This window comes from Crocodylus siamensis, chromosome 13 (assembly GCF_052110815.1).
Source record: "Crocodylus siamensis isolate JL-2025a chromosome 13, ASM5211081v1, whole genome shotgun sequence".
In the NCBI taxonomy this organism is placed as follows: domain Eukaryota; kingdom Metazoa; phylum Chordata; order Crocodylia; family Crocodylidae; genus Crocodylus; species Crocodylus siamensis.
In genome coordinates this window covers 19,857,595-19,879,285 of record NC_143407.1, presented here as the reverse complement: position 1 = coordinate 19,879,285, position 21,691 = coordinate 19,857,595, and the positions used below count along the sequence as shown (strand labels likewise).

At 45.5% G+C, this 21,691-nt stretch overlaps 1 protein-coding gene across 5 annotated transcripts in view; it reads left to right on the top strand.

Annotated features, from left to right (window-relative positions):
* The window catches only part of RFFL (ring finger and FYVE like domain containing E3 ubiquitin protein ligase), an 82,619-nt gene that overhangs the window by 42,501 nt on the left and 18,427 nt on the right, over positions 1–21,691 (top strand). For 4 of the 5 annotated variants that reach the window (XM_090025741.1, XM_090025737.1, XM_090025739.1 and 1 more), the window contains one exon: positions 12,608–12,798. In XM_090025741.1, coding sequence (XP_089881867.1) covers positions 12,613–12,798 — 186 coding nt within the window. In that variant the 5' untranslated portion in view covers positions 12,608–12,612. Of the gene's footprint in view, positions 1–1,796; positions 1,840–12,607; positions 12,799–21,691 lie in introns of those variants that run through there. The other variant, XM_090025740.1, reaches the window with a different exon arrangement.

Sequence of the window (21,691 nt, the reverse complement as noted above, 5' to 3'; positions counted from 1 at the left end):
GGGGCTCTTTAAGTAATTGAACAAAAGAGATAAGATCCAGAGGACAGAATTTAAGTCAGCAAAGTTCAAACTGGAAGTTAGATGGAAATCTTTGTGTGTAATTGACCGCTGGACAGATTATCAAAGGATATGGTAAACTTGGAGTCATCTTGTTTGTCCTTCTGAAAGTGGGTCCTCCTAATCCAAAGGCAAATTGGTTTGGTTTGATGCACAGGTTATTGGATAAAATTCCATGGCTTGTGCTATGCCGGAGGATACTCAGGGTGTTCACATGGGTTTCTTCTGGCCTTTAAATCTGTGACAAAGCTAGATTCTGAGCTTAGTTACTGTGTATATTGGATAATCAATATGAAACTTGCACCTTACAAAGTCCTTGGTCAATCATTGTGATACCAAGTTCATTTGTTTGTCAGTGGTAAAGCAAGGCCAGACATCCTTCAATTCTGTTCCAACCTTTGTGCTTTCATATTAGTGTGGCTTTGAGAAACTAGCATTTTCATTGACCGGTTATAATACTTTATCATTTAATCCAATACCAAAAGAATGGCATTTGGATGTTGGAACATATTTGATTAGGTTTATTATTCCTTTCTGCTCTGTAAATAATCTTTATTTTACAGTTTGCATATATAACCTTTTTCATATAGAAATTCTTTATTTGTCCAAGAGATTAATACATTGGAATCTTACTGTGATTGGGCCTGAACTTCAGACCTTCTCCCCATGCTGGATTCTCACCAACCTCCGTCAGCCTCTCTTGCTTGCCCACCACATCTTGCTGGTTTGATTTTCTTTGGGGAGGTTTGGTAAAGGTCTGCCTGGCAGGGTCACAGTTCTTTTGCAGGGCTCCACCTTCCCTACATCTTGCCCCTTTCAGGCCTGTGATGGTTTAGAATGGGGATGCCTATCCAGGTACACTCTCTGGACTCCTCTGGATTCTGTAGTCTGCTGTTCACAGATTTGTATTTCTTCTGCTGAATTCCTTTCCACCTGAAACTTCGAAACTCATTTAACAGATCCTTGGACCAGCTTATTTCTTATTTTCCTGGCCTTTTGTTTCACCATACTTCAGGCTTTTCAAATGTAACTCCCTTGGAGATGCTGAGGTAAAGGTGGCAGAACTGTTTCTAATCACAAATCAGTCTCCTCTGTGCAGCTGTTTCCCAGCTGTAATTAATTTCACACTGATAAAGTAAATCACGGTTTATTCCTTAATCAGACACAAATCCACTAAAATTTTATGACATAATCCCTTTTTCTTCAGGTACTATATTATACATCAGTTAGGATGCACCAGTCAATCCTGCACTATTCCCCTGCTCTTTCTGTGGCTTACTGGGCAAATCTCTCCTTTGCCTCCTCTTGCCTTGGCTTAGTTCTAATCCCCACCATTCCCGTCACGGTCCATCCTTCCCTTGCTTAGCTGGTCTCTGCCATCTGTCCTGGGGAGTGTCTCCCTCCTTGCCTTTCTGAAAAGTGGCTGAAGTGACCAACACAGCCCTGGTGTTTGCTTTACTTATCTTTTGCAGCAGCAGTTTGGATCTGCGTTTGGATCCAGGCCTTGGTGACTTTGGTTTGGCAGCCTCGGTCTTCTTCCTGCCCCCAGATGATACAGCTCCTGGCTCGGCTGGTTTCTCTCCACTCTGGGGGACGCTGAACACCAAGCCCCCATCCGGCATCTCTTTTAAATGGCCCACTCTACTTTTTGGGCCAATCAGAGCAGGCTCCCTGGGGCACGTGGTTTTGTGTCCTTGGGCCTGCCCACCTTCGGGTCCCCCCTGCCCCCGGGCCCTCTTTCCCAGTGCACCAGGGGTGTGCTGCTCTCCCAGCCCTGCCTTGGTAAGTCCTGCGCTGGCTTGACTGGTGTTGCATGTCCCTAGCAGGGGCTTGACTCCAGTTCCTGCTGCACTTACCTCTTTGTGTGCGTCTCAGCACAGCTGGTCTTTATATCAGTTTTTCTTGTACCTTAACAGAAGCTTCACAGTAGAGATTTACTGTTTCCTGTCTGGAAAAGTGAAGATGGTGGAAAATTTCAACATACTGCTTTCCATAAACAAGTTGATTTCACATGGCTGGCAAGATACTATATCAGCTGTCTTTGCAAATTGGTTCCTTCTCTCTAGAACTTGCTGTGTAGAGCTGTTGTAATTGTGTCAGTCTGTAAATCAGAATTTAAGGTCGTTTATGCTGCCGTGATTCTAAACATTAGTTTCGTAATGAATATTCTTTCTGTGCCTTGGCAGGCGAAAGCACTACAAAATAATTTCTTGGTTAACTATCTAGAGGTTATGTACTACTGACGCTCTATATGTTACACAGTTCCTGCTAAAATAGTTACTTTTTCTGGCTGAAATTAACTTCATCTAAGCATACGGGTGTTTTGTGCATCATGAATGCTGAGCCTTGCAAACTAAAATATTTGAACCAAAGTCTGAGGCAGCATTAGATAAAAATATTCACACTTCAGAATCTATGCTGCTTGCTGGATTTTCCATATAGCCCTCTGAAGGTTCAGGTGTTTTTTAAATGATCTCATCTTTTTTCTTGGCACTTGACAACAATTTTCCTGAAGAGGGCTCTCAAATACTGAATTTTTGCAAATATTTTCTTCTCTGGGTTTATTTGCAGGGAAAAAAAAGTCTTTCCTCCCTAACTTACTTTCTTTCAGAGCAGCCTGTCAGTTTCTTTCATGATAAACTCCAGAATTCTTCTTGCTGATTATTAAACTCTTGGCTTACTATCATTAGTGCCAGTGAGCCCCTCATTTTGTACGTCTGCTTAATATTCCATTACAGTCAGTTAGCATTGGTTTTCAAATTTTGTAATTCTCTTTCAGGTTGAAAATAATCTAGTATTATGTACCCAAATAGAATGAGCTACTATTGATACTCTTTCAAAATAAAAGCCTATTTGCTTATTTCTCAGTTTTGATTTCTTCTTATTTTATAACACAGAGCTTTTTCTTTAACATTTAAAACTAAAGGCTATTTTTTTCAATAACTTTGGAGAATGGACTAAAAGCAGGGAAACCACAGTTCAGGTTCTCTTTGAGTTTATAAAGTCATTTCTAGGTATTGATGCTTCTGAGATCGTCAAGATCATATAAAATTCAGAGAGCTGCAATGCAAAACTATCTCTGAACTCCTGTTACTGCAGATTTGTTTTTCTAGGTACTCTTAACACAATTTATATTTTTTCCAAAGGTTGAATATGAAGTGCTAATAAAGTATAAATCAAAATGCTTCAGGGTTGTTGGTTATAGCTATGTTGAAGTAAGGGCATAGGCAGACACAAGGTTCTTTGGGTAAATGTGATATCTTTTATTAGACCGACTACATAGTTGGAAAAACTGTTCTTTGCAACTTTTTGGGCAAAAACACCCTTCTTCAGGCATGGGGAGAGCCTGCTAGTGTTTATATTCTCTCCTGGGTAGAATAGAAGCTTAAGCCAATATGCAAAATGCAAGTCTGTGAAAATGCAAATGTGTGGTAGGGAAGATCAGAGGGGATGAGAGTTAATAGGTGCAAGACAGGTAGGTGGGATTGAAGGCAGGAAGAGGGGAATGTTGACCTGGTGATTGAGTGTAGTTGGTAAAATGTAGAGAGGTTACTTGGGGTTATCCAATGGCAGACAGTTTATAATGTGCAATAAATGCAATGTCTGTATTTAGTCCATAATTTTTTGTATCCTGTAGGTTTATGAGGTGAAGCTTAGGCTTGTCTACGAAAGGTGTTTTGTAGGCTCATCTACAAAAGGAGCCCTACCCCCTGCTTCCTGGCGAAGTCCTAGCAGCTGCATGTGGTGGCAGGGAGCAGGGAAGTCTGCTGGCTCTATCACATGGGGCTTCTCCAACTGTGGTGTGCAAGTGCTGGGAGCTGCACATGCGCCACAGGAAGCCCTGCCTGATAGAGGCGGGCTGGTCTGGCTCCATTCCTTGCTGCCACATGCAGCTCCCAGGAACCATGCACTGCCATAGCGGCAGTGTGTGCACAGGGCAACAAACACCCCAAAGGCCTGCTACTGCCAGTGGTGGGAGCTGTGCGTCATTGGGTGTGGGAGATGGTCCTCACACCCCACAAACTCACACCCTGCCCACCCAAGCTCCATGCTCCCACTGCCCCCCGGGGTGTGGGCTCCGTGCTTCTACCACCCCAGCCCCATACCCTGCTCTCCTGCCCAGCTGCAGACCCCCCCCCCACTTCCAGCCCCTGCCACTTCCCTACCTGCTGCCCCGGAGCAAGCACTACAGCAAGGACAGGAAGAAGAGCCACTGGAGGCTGGGGAAGCTGAGCAGGTCCCCCCAGTGGTTTCAGCAGCGGCAGCAGCAGACCCACCCAGAAGCTGTGCGCGCTGGCTGGGCTGGCCTTTCTGTGCATGAGGATCAGAGCAAGGTGTGTGGGCTGGGCAGGGTACATTTAATTGGTGGGTGCCCATGGACTGGATGAAATTGTCTGGTGTGCCAGGTTCGGCCTGTGGGTCTGCCTCTGCAATAGATGCTTTGATTACAACATTAGGCTAATACAAATGATTAATCTAAATTAATTTTCTTTTATTATGGTACTATACCAGAGTCTGTCACTAGTATTTGTTGAAAGCTAGTTGTCTTTTATATTGGAATGAGTAGCATGGATATAAAATACAGAACAATGGACTAGCTTACTACAACTGTTCCACTATTGTCAGACCTCACAGCATGTCAATAACAAGTTTTCTTGCTTTGTATTGATTATTTAATTTGTGTATAGTTCTAAATAGAGTCCTGTCCTTAAGGTTAAAAACTTCTAATGCTGTTTTACACACTTGTGATGTTAACCGACCCACATTCTTTAGTACACTATATGACCGTATTATTTTTGCAATATGATGCTTATCCTGAAACATTTTTTTGTGTGATGAATCTCCATTTCTTGCCCTTCAGTGTGTTCTTATCTAAAAATATCTGGGTAAATTACTTATTCCCTAGCATATTTCAGAATAGTTCCAAATGGCACGGTATGAGAAGGAAAGTCTATGCACCTACAAATATTTGTTCTTTCCATCAACATTAGAAAGAGCAAGTTTTCTGAACTAAGTGAGGTGCACAGACATAAGCACAATAGACTTATTCATGTAACCCAACAATTTTAAAATGGCATGTATCGTGTTTTCCTTATAAGGTCAGAAGGCCAATAGCTGTTTTAGTTATACAGTTTACTTCATTGCACACTTTTATGAACTACCTCAATGTCATCAAGACGCTTGCTTTTCATTTATATGATAAAATTTGCTGAACCTGCAGGGTTTGAAAGTTCATCTGTAAGCTCACCATTGTCAATGCTGAAAGGCTTGTGTCCGCAGCATTGACAGTGGTAACTTTGGTAAGGCAGGGACTGAAAGGATTCAAAACTCCGCTAGATCTACAGATTACTGGAACTGCATCAAACTGCAAAATCTTCACTATTTAAAAACATCAGTCCCAATGGATTGATAGAGTAAAACATTCAGTGACTCAGTAAGCACATTATAGCAAATGTTCCTGAGAACTCTTGATCAATAGCTAAAACAGAGCTTAAATCCATATCTTAAAATAATTTCTTAACAAGGAAAGTTCAATTCCAGAAGCTCATAAAGTTGACTGAATACACTGAGTTGCTACATGCAGAAAATGACAGATTAGATGTCTCCGATTTCGGAGAAGTATAAAAATAGTCCAGGAACTACCACATGAATGCAGGGAAGCAGCTTGTGTTGTGTTTGCTGGTAAATAATGACATGTAGCACATGCTCTAAAACTGAAGGCCAGATGAATGCTTTTGATTTGTATGCTTAGAGTATAATAATCCTCATTCTGGTGTGTTACTTTTGTATGTGATTTTGTTCAGAATATGCCTTATTTATGCAAATATAAGATGCCATTTTTTTCCCAGTTGGCATGGGGAAAAAAGTCCTTCAGCTTATATTCACATACCAGCAACCTCCCTCTCACTCCCCCCCCGCAATTAAATACACTGTATCATTAAACTGCTGCTAGAAACAGCATGTGCTCAGTCATGGAAACCAACTATGAAGTTAACTGAATGTAGACCACAATAAGTGTGCCCATAAAACACTTAGCCCACATTGGGAAAAACACTGTTTGTTTTTTTTTCTCTTTTGGAAAATATCTATTGATGGATTGATTTCATAGATTGTTAGGGCCTTGAATGGACCTTGTAGAATATCAGGTCCAGTCCCCCTGTACTAGGCAGGAAAAATTACTGGAGTCAAGTGACCCCATTGAGGTGACTGTCCAGTCTCCTTTTGAAGATTTCCAAGGTAGGTGACTGCACCACCACTGGAGGAAGTTTATTCCACAGTCTGGACACCCTAACTGTGAAGGAGGTTTTCCTGGAATTGAGCCTGAAGCGGCTTTCCAGGAATTTGTATCCATTGCTCCTGATCTTTCCCAGGGGTGCCCCAGTGGACAGCTGTTCACCGAGTTCTTGATGTACTCCCCGGATGTAGCAGTAAGCCGCTACAAAGTCCCCTCTCAGCCTTCTCTTCTGTAGACTGAAGTCCCTCAGCCTCTCCTCGTATGGCTTATCTTGCAAATCCCTGATCATATGGGTGACTCTTCTCTGGACTATCTCAAGTTTTTCCACATTCTTGTTGAAGTGTGGCACCCAGAACTAGATGCACCAGTCCAAGCATGGATCTCTGAGGGACACCACTGGCCACCTCTTGCCAGGACAAGACAGATCTGTTCATGAGAACTCTCTGGGTCCTACCATGCAACCAGTTTTCCACCCACTAACTGTTGAGCAGGTGAGCCCACAATCTTCCAGTTTATCCACAAGGATATCATGGGATACTAGATGAAACACCTTTTGGAAGTCTAGGTATATAATACCAACCTTCGCTCCCATGTCTGGGTGGCAAGAGACCTGTTCATAGAAGGGGATGAGATTGGTAAGACATGACCTACCCACGACAAAGCCATGCTGTCTGTCGTTCAGAATCTTACTTTCAACAAGTGTATCGCACATAGATTCTTTAGTAAGTTTTTCCAGGATTTTCCGTGGGATGGAGGTTAGTTTAACTGGCCTATAGTTGCCTGGGTCCTCTCCCTTCCCCTTCTTGAAGATGGGCACAAAGTTCCAATCCTCAGGGATCTCCCCTGTGTGCCACAATTTCTGAAAGAGTTGTGCCAGGGGTTCTGCAGTGACCTCAGCCAGCTCCATCAGCACTCTCTCGGGTGAAAGCCATCTGGTTCCTGCTGACGTATAAATGTCTAGCTTTTCTAGTTGGTTTTGCACCAGCTCAGCATTCACAGTGGGAAGGCTATCATTCCCATCATGCCCTCTGTGATCTTTATCTCGCTTGTCTTTCCCCTTGGCTCGGTGAAATACTGAAGCAAAGTGGGCGTTCAGGAGTTCAGTTTTTTTCCTGAGGTTCCATTACCAGCTGTCCTGAGGTGTTAAGCAGAGGCAACATGCTTCCATTTGTTTTCCTTCAGATCCCTACATACCTAAAGAAGGATTTCTTATTATCCTTGACTCCCTTTGGCTAACTTAAATTCAGTTGCCGCTTTAGCTTTCCTAATCATTTCCCCACTAGTGCGGACCACTGTTGTATAGTCCTCTTTGAGGACTGTCCCTAGCTTCCACTGTGCATATGCCTCTTTTTTCTTTTGCAAGAGGACCGCAATGTCCCTATTGAGCCAGGAGGGCTTGCCAGCTGTTCTGCTACCTTTCCTCTTCATGGGAATGGTTTTCTTTTGTGCTTCGAGAATCATGTCCTTGAGGAACGACCACTCTTTTTGCACCCCGTTCGCTTTCCATCCCTGGTCCTGCATTGCCTCCACTACTAGTGCCCTGGGCCTGTTGAAGTCAGCATTTTTGAAGCCCAGGACTTCAATCCTGCCAGTTGATTTGTCAGCCGTGCAGTGAACAGTGAACCTGATGAGCTCGTGGCTGCTGTCGCCCAGGCTACCCTTCATGTTCAAGCTATACACCAGATCATCTCCTTTGGCCAAGACCAAGTCTAGGAGAGCAGTACCTCTGGTTGGCTCTTGCACTTCCTGGGTTAGAAAGAGCTCCTTGATTACAGTTGAGAAGCTACATGACCGATCTGTCCTAACTGAGAGTTCGTCTCAACCTGTGTCTGGGTAATTGAAGTCACCCATGACAACCAAGTCCCTTGCATGTGTGGCCTCTGTCAGTTCTTGAGAGAACTCCAGATCCAGCTCCTCCCCTTGGCTCAGTGGCCTGTAGTAAATGGCCACACTTAGGTCCCTCTCACCTTGCCCCCCCTCCCCCAACGAAGCTTAACCCAGAGGGTTTCAAGCGGCTTATCTTTGGAGTCAATGTCAGCCTCAGCGAGGTGTACTGCTCCCTCACATAGAGAGCTACCCAGCTGCCTTTTCTCCCTGCTCAGTCCCTTCTGTGCAGGGGTATAGCTCTCTACGGCTATGCTCCAGTCATGCGAGGAGTCCCACCAGGTTTCCGTGATCCCTACCAGGTCATATTGCCCCACTGGAGAACAGGAGGGCTGGCTCCTCCTGCTTGTTCCTCATGCTCCTGGCATTAGTGTACAGGCAGCTGAGGCCCCCCAACACCCTCAATTTCTTGAGATGCTGTGGGAGAACCCTTCCATTAGCATTTTCAGAAACAGTTACCTTAGTGTCCTCCACATGGGAGCTTTCCTGTGTGCCAGTCCCCAGGCATGCTCCACTTGGAGTTTCCCCATCCCCCAGCAAAGGGGATCAATCGTCCCACTCCAGACAGTCCCTAACATGCATGCACCACTATACCATCAACTCCCCATCACAATAAGTGCATCCATTGCTATCACCTTTACCTGTTACAATCATGTCAAACGGTCTCTGATCCTTCTGCCCCCCTGCTCCGCCCCAAGCCCTCTGTTCCTTTTTGTAGTACCTCTGTGTCTCACTCAGTCCCATTTTGACAGAGTCTTTGACTGAGAGATTTGTGTACTTGTATATAAGCAGGTTCCTGGTCTTCAACAGGGCATTCCTGAAGCAGGAGGCTAACTAGTTCAAGTGTATTATCAGGGTCCCCTGCCCCTTGATCAAGTGCCTGAACAGCGCTGCCTCTGTGGTCAATGTCTTGACCCCTTTCACCATCACGAGGAGTAAAATTACTCTCCTCTACACCTCTTGGCATATGGGCAGTACCAAAGGAGGTGGTCAATTTGTTTCTGCCTTCCAACAGCAGGTTTGGCCGGGGCAGTTCAGCAGACTTTTCTGCCCCTCTCTGTTTCTCAGTACCCACATGGAGAGTGCCTGGAAGGTACTTGCCTGTTCAAGTCCCTGTTTTCCTTCTGCAGGTCCTTGTAGAAGACTTGTTTCCACACAGCCTTGCTCCTATGCTGGGGAGCACATCTATGTTCGACTTTCTGTCCCTTGCTCTTAGCACCTGTTGTATCTTATGGTGGCTATTTATGGGTTGTTGGGCCTTCTTTGTAGCTCATACCCTTCTTGTTACCCTTGGAGTAAGAAGATGGAGGTGGTGACAGAGCAGATGGAGTGGAACCCCCTGAGCCCAAGGAAATGGAACAGTGACTGGCACAAATAGCACTGAGAGAGAGGTCCCTCTTTTCCCCCACCTCCAAGAGAAAGGAGCCTAAAGTCCAGAATGACCCTGGTAGGCTGGGGAAAAACCTGAACCTAAGCCTGAGCAAAGAATCAAAAAGACCAGAGAATGAAAAAGGCAAGGTGGTAGCTGCTCCCCCCTCCTTCTCACAGCATTTGTAATGGGGACACAAACAGCCCGTGAATGTGAGAACTTTAGCAAAGAAAGAAAAATGGGGCATATTCAGCAATGTTTCGACCACCAACAACGAGACATCATTTGTCTCCAAGAAGGCAGCCTCCCCAGCTTCAAAACTTACACTTTAGGCAGAGAGAACTGGCATTTTGTTGCATGATGGGCTGTTGAAAGTGTTGTACAGCTGTGCACTGACAGAAACACATGGCTTCAGAGCACTTATGAAGTGTCCATTCATGTGACAGATTAACCCTCATTACAATTCACCGTAGCCCCCACTCCCAGCACTGCTACCACCTGCCCCAAGCACAGCCCCAGCCCAACCCCCCACTAGGAAGAGCCTGGCACCACCCTGGCCCCAGCCTGCAGTGGCAGCCTGCTCTGCTCTGTGCACAGATCTGGGGCACACGCCCCCATGCCCTCCCAGGGTGCTTGTAGTGGCGGGAGCCGCCTCCCCCCTGCACCCTCTGAACGAACCACTCATGACTCTGTCCCGGCTGTGCAGCCCCTGCCCTGTCCCTGCCTCAATAATAATCATAATAACTTTGTTATACAGAAACAAGTTTATGCAAACACTTCATTAAGAGCTGCAATATTGTTTCCTATTATGTACTAATCCAGCAGCATACCAGGCCCAAACTGTTGTGGCATAACTATGATCTATATATTTAATGCATATATTTATAATACATTTGATATTTATTAGTGTAGCCTGTCTTATATCACATAATTGTCACATTAAAAACAAGAAAGAAATATAAAGGGGTACATGAGCTGAAACTTGGAGACAGAAGGGGTACACTTGTTAAATCATGTTCAAAACCCTTAAACTATATGATAAGGTGATGTTTCAAGGTGGCGGTGATGAGTGCATGGGCATGTGGGAATGCAGGTGCTTGGTGCGGTCTTTGTCACAGGACTGAGAATGATGCAACTGTAAAATGTGTTTTGGACTGTCAGATGAACCATAGCTGTCACAAGACAGGTTGTTAGAGGTACAGTTAGACATATATCTATAGACAGATATATCAATAAACATTTTTGCAAAAAAAAAGAGAGCATAGTTTGTATTCAGTCTTTGGGTCAGATCAAGTGAGACTGGAGGCATCTGAACCCCAAAGCCTCTGGGCCTAGTAGGATGCCTGCCTAGATCTAGAGAGTTTCCAAAGCTCTAGACCGATGGGTCTGAAAGGGAGGATACTTGCCCTATGGTAGAGCCACACAGACTTGGTGATTGAGCTCTGCTCAATTACATTTTGGAATTTGACTATTGGGCTTTGCCCAACTGAATCTGGAACTGATTTGGCCCTTGAAATGAAATGAAAAAAAATGTTTGTACTAGGTTCAGAAGTGTGTTTATGTAGTACCTGTACTAAAACGTGCAGCAGTTTGCAACAAGTTAAAATGCATGCATAGGTACCTGTAGTTATTTGCATATATGCAAATGGACAAGGACATGTTTATTTCAAAGTCCAGTTTTTTGGCCTCTTGCATTTTAAATTAACAAGGGGGGGGAAGTGGGGAGCAGATAGTTGCTTCAGGTCTGGGTCAGAACTGGAGTCAGACCCACAGTTATCTCCTGCCCCGCCCTTACCCCTTACTGTCATGTGCAGTTCATTCCTGCATTGTGCTTGGGAGGAACAGAGCTGGAGCAATGTCTGACAGTAATGGGTGAGGGTGATGGCAGGAAAGCTACAGGGCAAGGGGAGAGCAGAGAGCATTTTCCATATATAGAATCTAATTATTAGGGAGTCATCTTACATTCAGGGTCATCTTATATTTGAGTAAATACAGGAGCAAACATTTTTCATTGTATACTCAGGATTTTAGGAACAGGTGAATATCCAACCAGCAGAACTTCAAGGAAAGAGATAGGAGGAGGCATTTATGAATTTTTAGCATCTGGCTTTTTTATAGTTAACTGTTAATTCAAAATGTAAGTTAGCAGAGGCTAACATGGTTCATTGTAAGGAAGTTTCATGTGTTAGCAAGGCAGTGGGCACCTATACATGTGCAGAGAGGCTGCTCTGACATGCTGTAATTTCAGTGTGTTAGAACAGATTCTAATTTGTAGCTGCTGTCTCCAGCAGACTCCAGCACCTCATGTATTAGCATGTGGGGTGCTTGTTCGATGATCTTTAGTTAAAGCACCCCTGCTGCCATTTTTCAGCACAGGGATGCTAATACATGAGATGCTCTGGGTGCTTTAATTAAAGTGGTGACTTCCCTTCCCCTCCCCACCCAAAAAAAAAAAAAAAGTGTATAAATGCCTGTTACGGTCACTGACCTTATACCATTTGGTTGTCCACTTTTTTAAGCTGAAGACTGAAAGCCTAACTTTAGAAGCACCTCCATTGTCATTTTCCACAAGCTTTTTATTTGATAGCTTGAAGTAGCTTTATACACAGAACCTAAATGTAGCTAAAGGAGATCGAACTAGGGTCTTGCAGTTAGTTCTACATAAGCTATGCATGTGCACGGGTCTCTTCTCTCTCCATGAGGCTTAAATTCCAGTGCCTCTCAATTTTCCCTTCTTCACAATAACAGTGAGGCTTAGAGGCCCTGCAGAATATCCATAGAGGACAGAGTGTAATTTAAACTTAATCTTCCCTGTATCCTAATGAGCAGCTTGGAAGAATGCTAGTAATATTCATTCTCTTTAAGGGTAAAAAGCTTGTTATGTTTTGCACTTATGTAAGTTTTTGTATGAATTTAACAGTTTTTGGGGAAAAGATTGTTTCCTTGCTATTCAGTAAGTTAATAAAGGAATTATAAATATTTGGTGCCTGGCCCTCACTTTGGTAGTGGGTAGGTGGCCTCCTGTGTGGTAATTTGTGTTTTTTTTCTCCTCTTTCTATTAGTTACTATGTGGGCATCCTGTTGTAACTGGTTTTGTTTGGATGGACAACCTGAAGAGATGCAGCAGCAGCCACAACAGGGTCCCAGATCCCAGGCATATTCCAACCCAGGTTACAGCTCCTACCCTTCTCCTACAGGTTCTGAACAGAGTTGCAAAGGATGTGGGGCACACTTTGAAAATTCATCTAGGAAGGTAAGTAGCGAACACTAGGGCTGTGCGAAACAGTACCACTCCACTTCGACTTCTGTTTTGACGTTTCAACAGAACAGTGTTTCATTTCGAGTTCTGTTTCATTTAGTTGAAACTTTCGCTGTTTCGACGCTGTTTTGATGTTTTGCCCGTAGGCTATAATGGAGAATCATGAAAATGCCTGAAACGTTGTCATTTCTTGCCTGATTCAGATGAACCTTGCAAGGATGGTTGCCCCTTCTGAGGGCATGAAACCTGCCAAGTTTCAAGGAGATAGGTGCAGAGGTTTCTGGGAAACTGCACTTCAAGGTGTTGACAAGCAAAACTCCTGTCACTTGCCAGCAGCGGCAGCCTCCTATCATCCAGCCCACAGATCTGGCGGCCTGCACCCCCAGGGGGGCTGTGGGGCTGTTCTGGACTCCTTCTGGGGGTGCGGGCCGCCAGTATACTTGCTGGATGGTATGGGGCTGGTTCTGCCGTCTGGGGCCAGTGGCAGCACCAATCTTACTGGAGCTGGGTGCGGGCTGCGCCCAGCGCTGGTCCCAGGTGGCAGCAGCAGCCTCCTGTGATCTGGCAGGCAGATTGGGGGCCCATGCCCCTGGGAGGAGTCCTGCACAGGCCCTGCAGCCCTCTTGGGGGTGCAGGCCCCCAGATGTGTATGCCGGATGACAGCATGCTGTCACTGCTGGCTGAGGCCAGCGGCAGCACAGATCTTCCCAGTGGTTGGCACAGGCTGCGCCCAGCTCTGTTCCCAGCCAGCAGCGGCAGCCTCCTGTCATCTGGCAGACAGATCAGGGGCCCACCCACTGTGTGAGGGGCTCCATCACGAGCCCCCATCCCCTGCCTGCTCTCCCAGCCCCAGGTCCTGGCTCTTTAAAAAAAAATAAAAGCCCCTGCTCACCAGTTCCTACCAGGCAGGGGGCGATCCCTGCTGCCCTGTGCTGCATGGAGGGCTCTGCCACAAGCCCCCAGAAGCCCCGAGGCCACTGCAGCACCTGGTGAGTCTGAAGCTTTTTTTTTTTTTTTTTAAGAGCTGGGAGCTGGGGTGAGTGGGGAAGGCATGGAGGGCTGGGAGAGCAGGTTGGGGCTGGGGGAGCAGGCAGGGGATGGGGCCTGGCAGGGGTCCCCCCATGTTTCCCTCACATATCCTTCAGTCCCCCTTCCCCCGTCCCCTACTTACCGGCATGGAGTCCTGGTCTAGCTCTCTGCAGCAGTGAGCGGGTTTGCCTGAATCTCCGAAGCTCTCAGAATGTTTTTTTTTAAATTGATTCAAAGAGCTTTGAATCGATTTGGACCTTTTAATTGGTCTCACAATTCAACTCATTTTTGGAGATTCAGCCGAAGAGTCGGCCCAAATCTCCTCTGAATTGAATCAGCACCTGAAGATTCGCACAGCCCTAGTAGAAAGATATACCTCTGTTCCTGAGGGGGCAAGTACAGCAGTGCCTATAGGGCCTTACACTCAGGGACTGCAGCCGCTTTCCCCTTTGGTCCTGGGAGAATTCAGCAGGAAGCAAGGGGAGGATTCAGGTCAAAAAGCTTGGTCCCATGTCCCCCACGGTCCTGCAGCAGAGCTGTCAGTGATGGGGGCTGCCCATTCTGCCACAAGGGCCTGGGTGTGGTGAGGAGTGAGCACTTACCTTCTTAAACAGGAGTTAGTTGCTGCAATACCCTTAAAAAGATCTCTCAGTTGAGAATCACTGGTTTACAGGAAGCCAATATCAAGAGCTCGCAAAACATGCAACAAAGAAGGCACTTGATTTAAGGACAAAATATAACAATTAGGATTAGTAAGTAATAAATAGTAAGTAGTAAATAAGCAAAGTAAAATTTACTTTCCTTAAATATTAGCTTTTCTACCACACTCGGCTGGCACAGTTGAAAATAATTAGCAGTTTAATGAATGTCTTCCAAATAGACTTAGGTGTTTTATACACTTTGACAAGGGAATGGCAAGCTCCTTTATAGTGTGATAATAAGGAGTAGCAGCTTGAAAATGTATTGTCTACTCTTTGTTGTTGACGCCACCTAAGACTTGTGAGAGAAGGATTTTCTAGATTGTCTACGTTGTATATCTGACAGCACTTCATGTTGTCTGTTTCTCTGTTTTCTTTGTAAGCCTTTCACACAGCAACAGGCTAGAGAAAAACACTTCAGAAATAAAACTCACATGGCAAAATCACAACAGTTGGGCAGGTGTCATACTTGAAATCACTTTAGTATTTTTAAATTGACTAGATTTGGATTTAAGCGTGTCCCTTTTGAAAAGAACAGATGTGGCAGTAAATGAAATCCACTGTGCTTACACTGAAAAGGCAAAGTCTTTGTAAACAGTACATATCAGCTAAAAAGCCACAACAATTTGAGAGGACTGATATGCCAGTTTGGAGTAGCAAAAGCAGAACCTTCATTTTTTTTCTTCTTTGCCTATCTGTTAGCCTCTTCTGTGTACTCGATTCTTGTGCATTTTAGCTGGCACAGCTATTACTGTCACAAGATTCATAATTAAACAGCAGCCTTTGGCTGGGAAATTGTTTAAACTGGGGGCTTCCCAGAATACTTCCTGAAAATTGTTCAGAAGCTGGGTAGAGTCCAAACTCTGTGGCTCAGCAAGTGGCCAAACTGTAGCAGATTACCAGAGTTAAGGTACTGAATAAAGAATAGAAGCATTTGAGCTGGATAAAATAATTTTTTTAAAAGGTCTATTTTAAGGTATCCCAGCATGACCTTGTTTTTTAAAAGGAGCTACAAATCTACAACATACTTCAAATAGTTATGGAGTTAAACCTGCACCTTATTTTTTTTTAGGCATCTTGTATTTTAAATTGAGAAACCAAGAAAAATATCTTTTCATATTTAGTTTCCTTTTGGATTCTTGCTTGTGTGTTGAAAATAACACTTCATAAAGCTACTTTATTTCTCTTTTCATACAAACAACAAACGTGTATGTATTTTTGTAGGGAGATTAGTCCTTTGCTTTAAGGCCTATGTTGAGGATTAAAATTTTGGAGAGAAGTTTTTTTTTTACCCTCCTATTCCTCCCTGCTAATTCAGGGGTATATATCGACTCAATGCTCTGTTCTGAAAGTAGGCAGCTTGTGTATGTAATACTGAATTAGAACAAACTACTGCACAAGGATCATCAAAACATTGTCCTGATTTAAGGAGTATTCCTCTACAAAGGAAAAGGTATTATTCAGTCAAGCTTTTACTTTTCTGTGCAGTAGGAAATAGGAGATGTAGATGTGTTTTGCCATTTGTATGAATGCTTTTGAGGCAGCTGCAAGTTCAGGTGTAGTACATTATCTGTAAGGAAAAATGGTTTTTATAGAAATGTGGCGGGGGGGAGCCCTGTATAATGGTGACTTACAAAAACCATGTATTTAAATAACAACATTCTCAAAGTGGTGGCATGCTGCTTGAGTCATTGATAGCATGCTATAGAGTTGAAAATTGATTTGATGGAAGGTAAAATGAATTTGAATCAAACCTCTCAGGTAACTTGGTCAATAAAATAGGACTTCAGACTACCAGCCTACTCCCTTTTTTGTTTAGGATTTGCATTTCTAAATAACACCAGCAAACCTATGTAGTGCTTTGAAGATTTTATACCTTACCTGCATAATATCAGTGGCATACAGGTAAAATACCTAATAAATGATACAGCTTGAAGTGTTTGCATTGGTGGCAGCTTAAAAGATGTCTGTAATCTAATTCTGGTGCAGCAGGATCTGAGAAAACTCTGTATTCTATCCCATGATAGGAGAAGCAGCTTGCTTGAATCATGGTACCCAGTTGATATTTAAATCAAACTGATTTTTATATAAAACATAGTGGTCATAAAATGAAGTCCACTTAGATTGTGAGAGTAGGAGACAACTGAATTCTGACTGCTTAAACAATATTTTTCAAAGTATTTGTCCCCTTAGAAATATAGTATACTCTTAATATAATGTAGCAGTCACTTGTTTTAAAAGGATTTGTACAAGGAAAGGTGAAGGGGATTGTAATGAGGGAATACTTAACTGTTTTGTTATATCTGATAAGATACTTTTGCATAACTGCTGAAGTATCTTTAAAGGAGTAAAAATTGTTCTTGCAATCCTACTTATCTCCAGTTCTCCAGCTAGCTTCTAACCCTGGTTTCCTGTCAGAGCCTTATTTCATAAAATGATCTTTAATTCAAGGCAAGTTTTACGCATTATTCTTTCTGCCATTAACAAGCTGTGCCAGGCATTTTTTTGGGAAACTGTCATGCTGTTCTTTCCTCCCACACCCTCTGACAAAGGTTTCTTAAGTGTCTTAGAAATTGGCTGACATTTTCAGGGCAATGCTTTTCTCTGCAGACGTACTGAAAAAACTCCTGGCAAACTTGAATATAGAACAGAAAATAGTTGTAGTTAAAGCTTTACTTCTGACATCTTTTCACTTTTATCTTGCACAAAATGCTGAGCCAAGTAAGTTGAAGAGAAATTCTAGAGTCTGGCACCCTTGGCTGTTAGAGCAAACCTGAGCTTTCACACTGTACCATTTGCTGTCAAAGATTATACCCTGGACAGCCTTTTGATTTAAAGTATTACACTGTTGTTTGTCCAGCTTCCAGTTTATAACCATAGATCTTCATATTAGTGTCACATATAGTGGTTCCAGGGGTGGTCCAGAAGCTCCGCCCCTTAGAAGCTCCGTGACCATGCCCCTTCCGCCCCTAGGGCACCTGCCATTCCTTGATGGAAATATGATAGTTTCATAGTTAGTAGGGTCAGAAGGGACCTGAGAAGATCACCAAGTCCGACCCCGTGCCATGGCAGGAAAGAGTACTGGGGTCAAATGACCCGGGCAAGGTGATTGTCAAGCCTTGTCTTAAGAGGCCCCCAGGGTAGGAGCCAGCACCACCGTGCTTGGAAGTTGGTTCCGGATCCTAGCCGCCCTGACAGTGAAGTAGCGCCTCCTGATGTCTAATCTGAATTTACCCTCTGCCAGTTTGTGACCGTTATTTCTAGTCACTCCTGGTAGTGCTCGGGGAAACAGGGACTCCCCCAATGCCTGCTGGTCCCCTCTGACTAGTTTGTAACAGGCCACTAGATCCCCCCTCAGCCTTCTTTTGGAGGCTGAACAGGTTCAGGTCCTGTAGCCTGTCCTCGTAGGACCGGCCCTGCTGCCCCCTGATCATGCGAGTGGCCTCCTCTGGACCACATCCCCTCTTCAAGTGCAGCACCCAGAACTGGATGCAGTACTCCAGCTGCGGCCTGACCAGTGCTGCGTAGAGGGGGAGGATCACCTCCCTGGACCTGCTTGAGATGCATCTGTGGATGCATGACAAGGTGCGGTTGGCCTTCCTGACTGCATCCCCACACTGCCGGCCCATGTTCATCTTGGCGTCAATAGTGACTCCAAGATCCTTTACTGCCTCTGCAGTGACGAAAAGGGAGTTCCCTAGCCTGTAGGTATGGTGCTGGTTCTTCCTCCCCAGGTGCAGGACCGTGCACTTTTCAGTGTTGAATCCCATCCTGTTCTCATCCACCCACCCCTGTAACCTGTCAAGGTCCGATTGCAGCCTGTTCCTCCCTTCTAGCATGCCCATATCTCCCCACATCTTAGTGTCGTCTGTGAATTTGAACAGGGTGCCTTTTACCCCCTCGTCCAAGTCGCCGATGAAGATGTAGAACAGCACGGGCCCAAGGACCAAGCCCTGGAGAACCCCACTGCCCACATACCTCCAGGTCGAAAATGACCCATCCACCACCGCGCTCTGGGTACGGCCCTCCAGCCAGTTGGCGACCCATGGCAACCCAGTTGGTGATCTAAACCATTAAAGCACCTAAGTCTTTTTTTTCAAACGGAGTTTAGAATCCTTAATCCTATTCTAGGCTTCTAAGAATCTATCACTTTTGGCGATATTACTCTTTGTCTCTAATATACTGCCAGAGACACAGACAAGTTAGAGCTGGCTTAAATGTTTATTTTTGCATATGCCACAAATCAATGATTTCTGTGAGAGAGGGTGAAGGCTGAACTCTGACATGCATAAAATGCCTTCAGAGAGGAGTAAGTGTCCAGCATCATAAGTGCTGCTCATGGGTAGATCCAAGATTTCTTGAAGTGGGGTGCAGCGCACTGTTCCTCAGACCATGGTGGGATAGAACCAAGGTATGGCTGTAGCCCCTAAGCTGATAAGGGGACACTGGGTAGCTAGGCAAGGAGCAGTGAATCAGCATAGAAACTTCCTTCTCTTTGCTAAACTAAGGATGTGTCTACACATGCTATTAGCATGTAGCAACAAACTGCGGTACATGTTGCACCAGAATTTACTGTTCCTGGTCATGATGTTTACATGTGCACCTGGGTCCACAGCATGATAAGAGGGAGGCTGCACTGATCTTGTTAAAATGACCACCTAGACTGTGGTCATGGACTTGTGGGCTATTTACAGGGCTCCATAATTCCCCTACACCATGCGCCATGCCTTGCTGATGGCATCCTTGCAGCTGTTCTGCTAGTCACTGATATAGTCCCTCTCTAAGCCTCTCTCATTCCCACTCCAGGCCTTGGATCCCTTGGTTTCTCCTCTGGCTCCTCTCTGGGCCCTCAGACTCCTTGGTCTCAGCCAACCGCTCCCTGAGCTGCTAGGCCCCTCGGTCTTTCTCCTGGCCCCTCTTCAGGGTTTCAGCTCCTCTGTACTTTCCTGGCCTCTCTCCAGGCCCTCAGCCCCATCTAACCCTGTGCTCTATTTCTGGCCCCTCACTGAGCCACTAGACCCTCTTGGTCCTGGTCTTCCCTGGCTCCTCACTGCATCGCTGGACTCTCCTGGTCCTGGTCTTTCATGGTCCCTCACTGGGCCTCTGTCTATTCCTGGTCCCTTGCTAGGCTGCTGGACCCATGTGGCCCTGGTTTCCCTTGGCCCCTCGCTGGGCCGTTGGACCCATGTGCTCCCAGTGTTCCCTGCCAAGTGCTTTTCTGTTGAGGTGTGCTCCCCTAGTCTTCCCCCTCCACGGGGCACCCACAAGGCAGTGGGAGCTGAGGCTTTCCAGTGTCCATCCTTGCTTTTCCCTGGAGGGCCTATGCATGGCATTTCATGAAGGTTGCCCTGCCATGGGCAGCCCCACCACACCAACCAACTCTGGTAGGGTGCAGTTTTAGGTCTTATCCAGGACTGGTTTTCAGACCTACCTGATCTCACATGTCTTATGCCCTTCCTGGGCTGCTAACTGGTGGACCCCCTGGTCCTGGGTCCATCTCCTACCCTGAGTCCTCCATCTCTGGCCCTGGCTTACCCTTGGACCTACCAGCCATTGTCATCCCAGGCTGCACGTCCCTTGAGTCCTTCCTCTCAGCTGTGCCCTGGCCCCCTGGGACCTTTGGCCTCTCCTAAGCCCTGGCCTTGCCTCAAGGCCTGCCCAGCTCTGGCCATCTTTGCTGTAGTCTATTTACCCTTCAGCCCCTCCAGGGCTGCAGCCCCCACACAGGCCAGTTGAGATTCTCTGGGTCAGTCCTCCAGCTGTCAGCTCCCTCATCTCCGGGTCCACCTTTTTGTCCCCTCCATGGATCACTCTCTCCGTGAGCTTGAAGGCCTCCGTAGGTCTTTTTACACAGCCCCTTCCTTCTCTGGGCACAACCTGGCCCCTCAATAGGCCACAGACTCTCAGCCCCTCTCCCAGGACTTGCCTGATCTCTCACTAGATCCCTGTGCACTTGGCCTCTCCCTTCAGGCTCATCTAGCTTCTCAATAGGGCCCGGGCACTCAGCCCTTCTCTCAGGGCTCTCCTTGTCCCTGAACAGGCCCACACACTCTCATCCCCCTTCTTAGGGCTGAGAGAGTGTGAACCTGGACCCCACACTGGGTTCCCAGGAACCTCTTCCATCCACTTAGTTCCTACCCAAACTTCTGGATGTCTTTCTCCTTGCTGGCATTCAGGAGCGACAGGCTTCCTGCTGAGTGGTGTTCCCCAGATGTTACTGCCAGCTTTTACTTAAGTCTATGCCCAGCCCTCCTTCAACCAGGAGACTCCTTTGATCAGGCCTAGCCTCATCTGCTGGGCCCTGGATCAGCTGACTCTGCAGTTAGCCCTGACCCCCACCTGCCCCTGGCTCAACAGGCTGCCTGACCTGTTAAAGTGGCAGGCACATCAAGTGACCTGCCACGACTGGGTATAATGGACCTCATTTTAAACATGGTTGTCCTGTGTTACAGATAGCAAAATATAATATACAGTAACCATTTTCAGAGTAATTGTTCTGGTGCTCATATTTTCTCTAATCACTGCCATTTCTGTCTAAAGATGTGCCACTGATCAACAAATACATTAGAAGCTTACACTTCTTTTATGGAAAGTTGGTACATCTAATGCTTAATCTTTTACTGTTTGTATCTAAATAGTTATTGCTCAAATACAGGGTAGGAAAACTGTTTCTTTAAAGGAGTGGTGAACGATATACCAGGTATATATTTATTCATACAGACCTCTTCCTCTGCATCACTTTGTTAGAAATGGAGTATTGTTAGAAATGCACAGTTTGCATCTCACACCTGATAAGAAAAAACACTGCCAAGGACTTTTTTCCTTGGCCAGCCTTGCCACAGCTCTTCTTATACTAAATCACAGACTCTCCCCCAGCCTCCCCCTAGCCTTTCTCATGCAGATTACAGAAGCTGGAATTCAACTGACTGTGTCCTTGAAAGGGGGAGGGGTTTAAACTCTTGGTGACCTAAAGAACTTTCTGAGCATGCGCAATTAGCTGATGCATATTTACTTCTCCGTCCTGCATACTTAAGTAGTTAATTATAATCTACATGCGATGGATGTAGTGATGTAACCACATATATGTTTGTATGAAACGGAAATGAGCTGTAAGAGTTCCTGTTTCTGCACGCGTGCCCAGGAGGAAGAAGGATAAATAC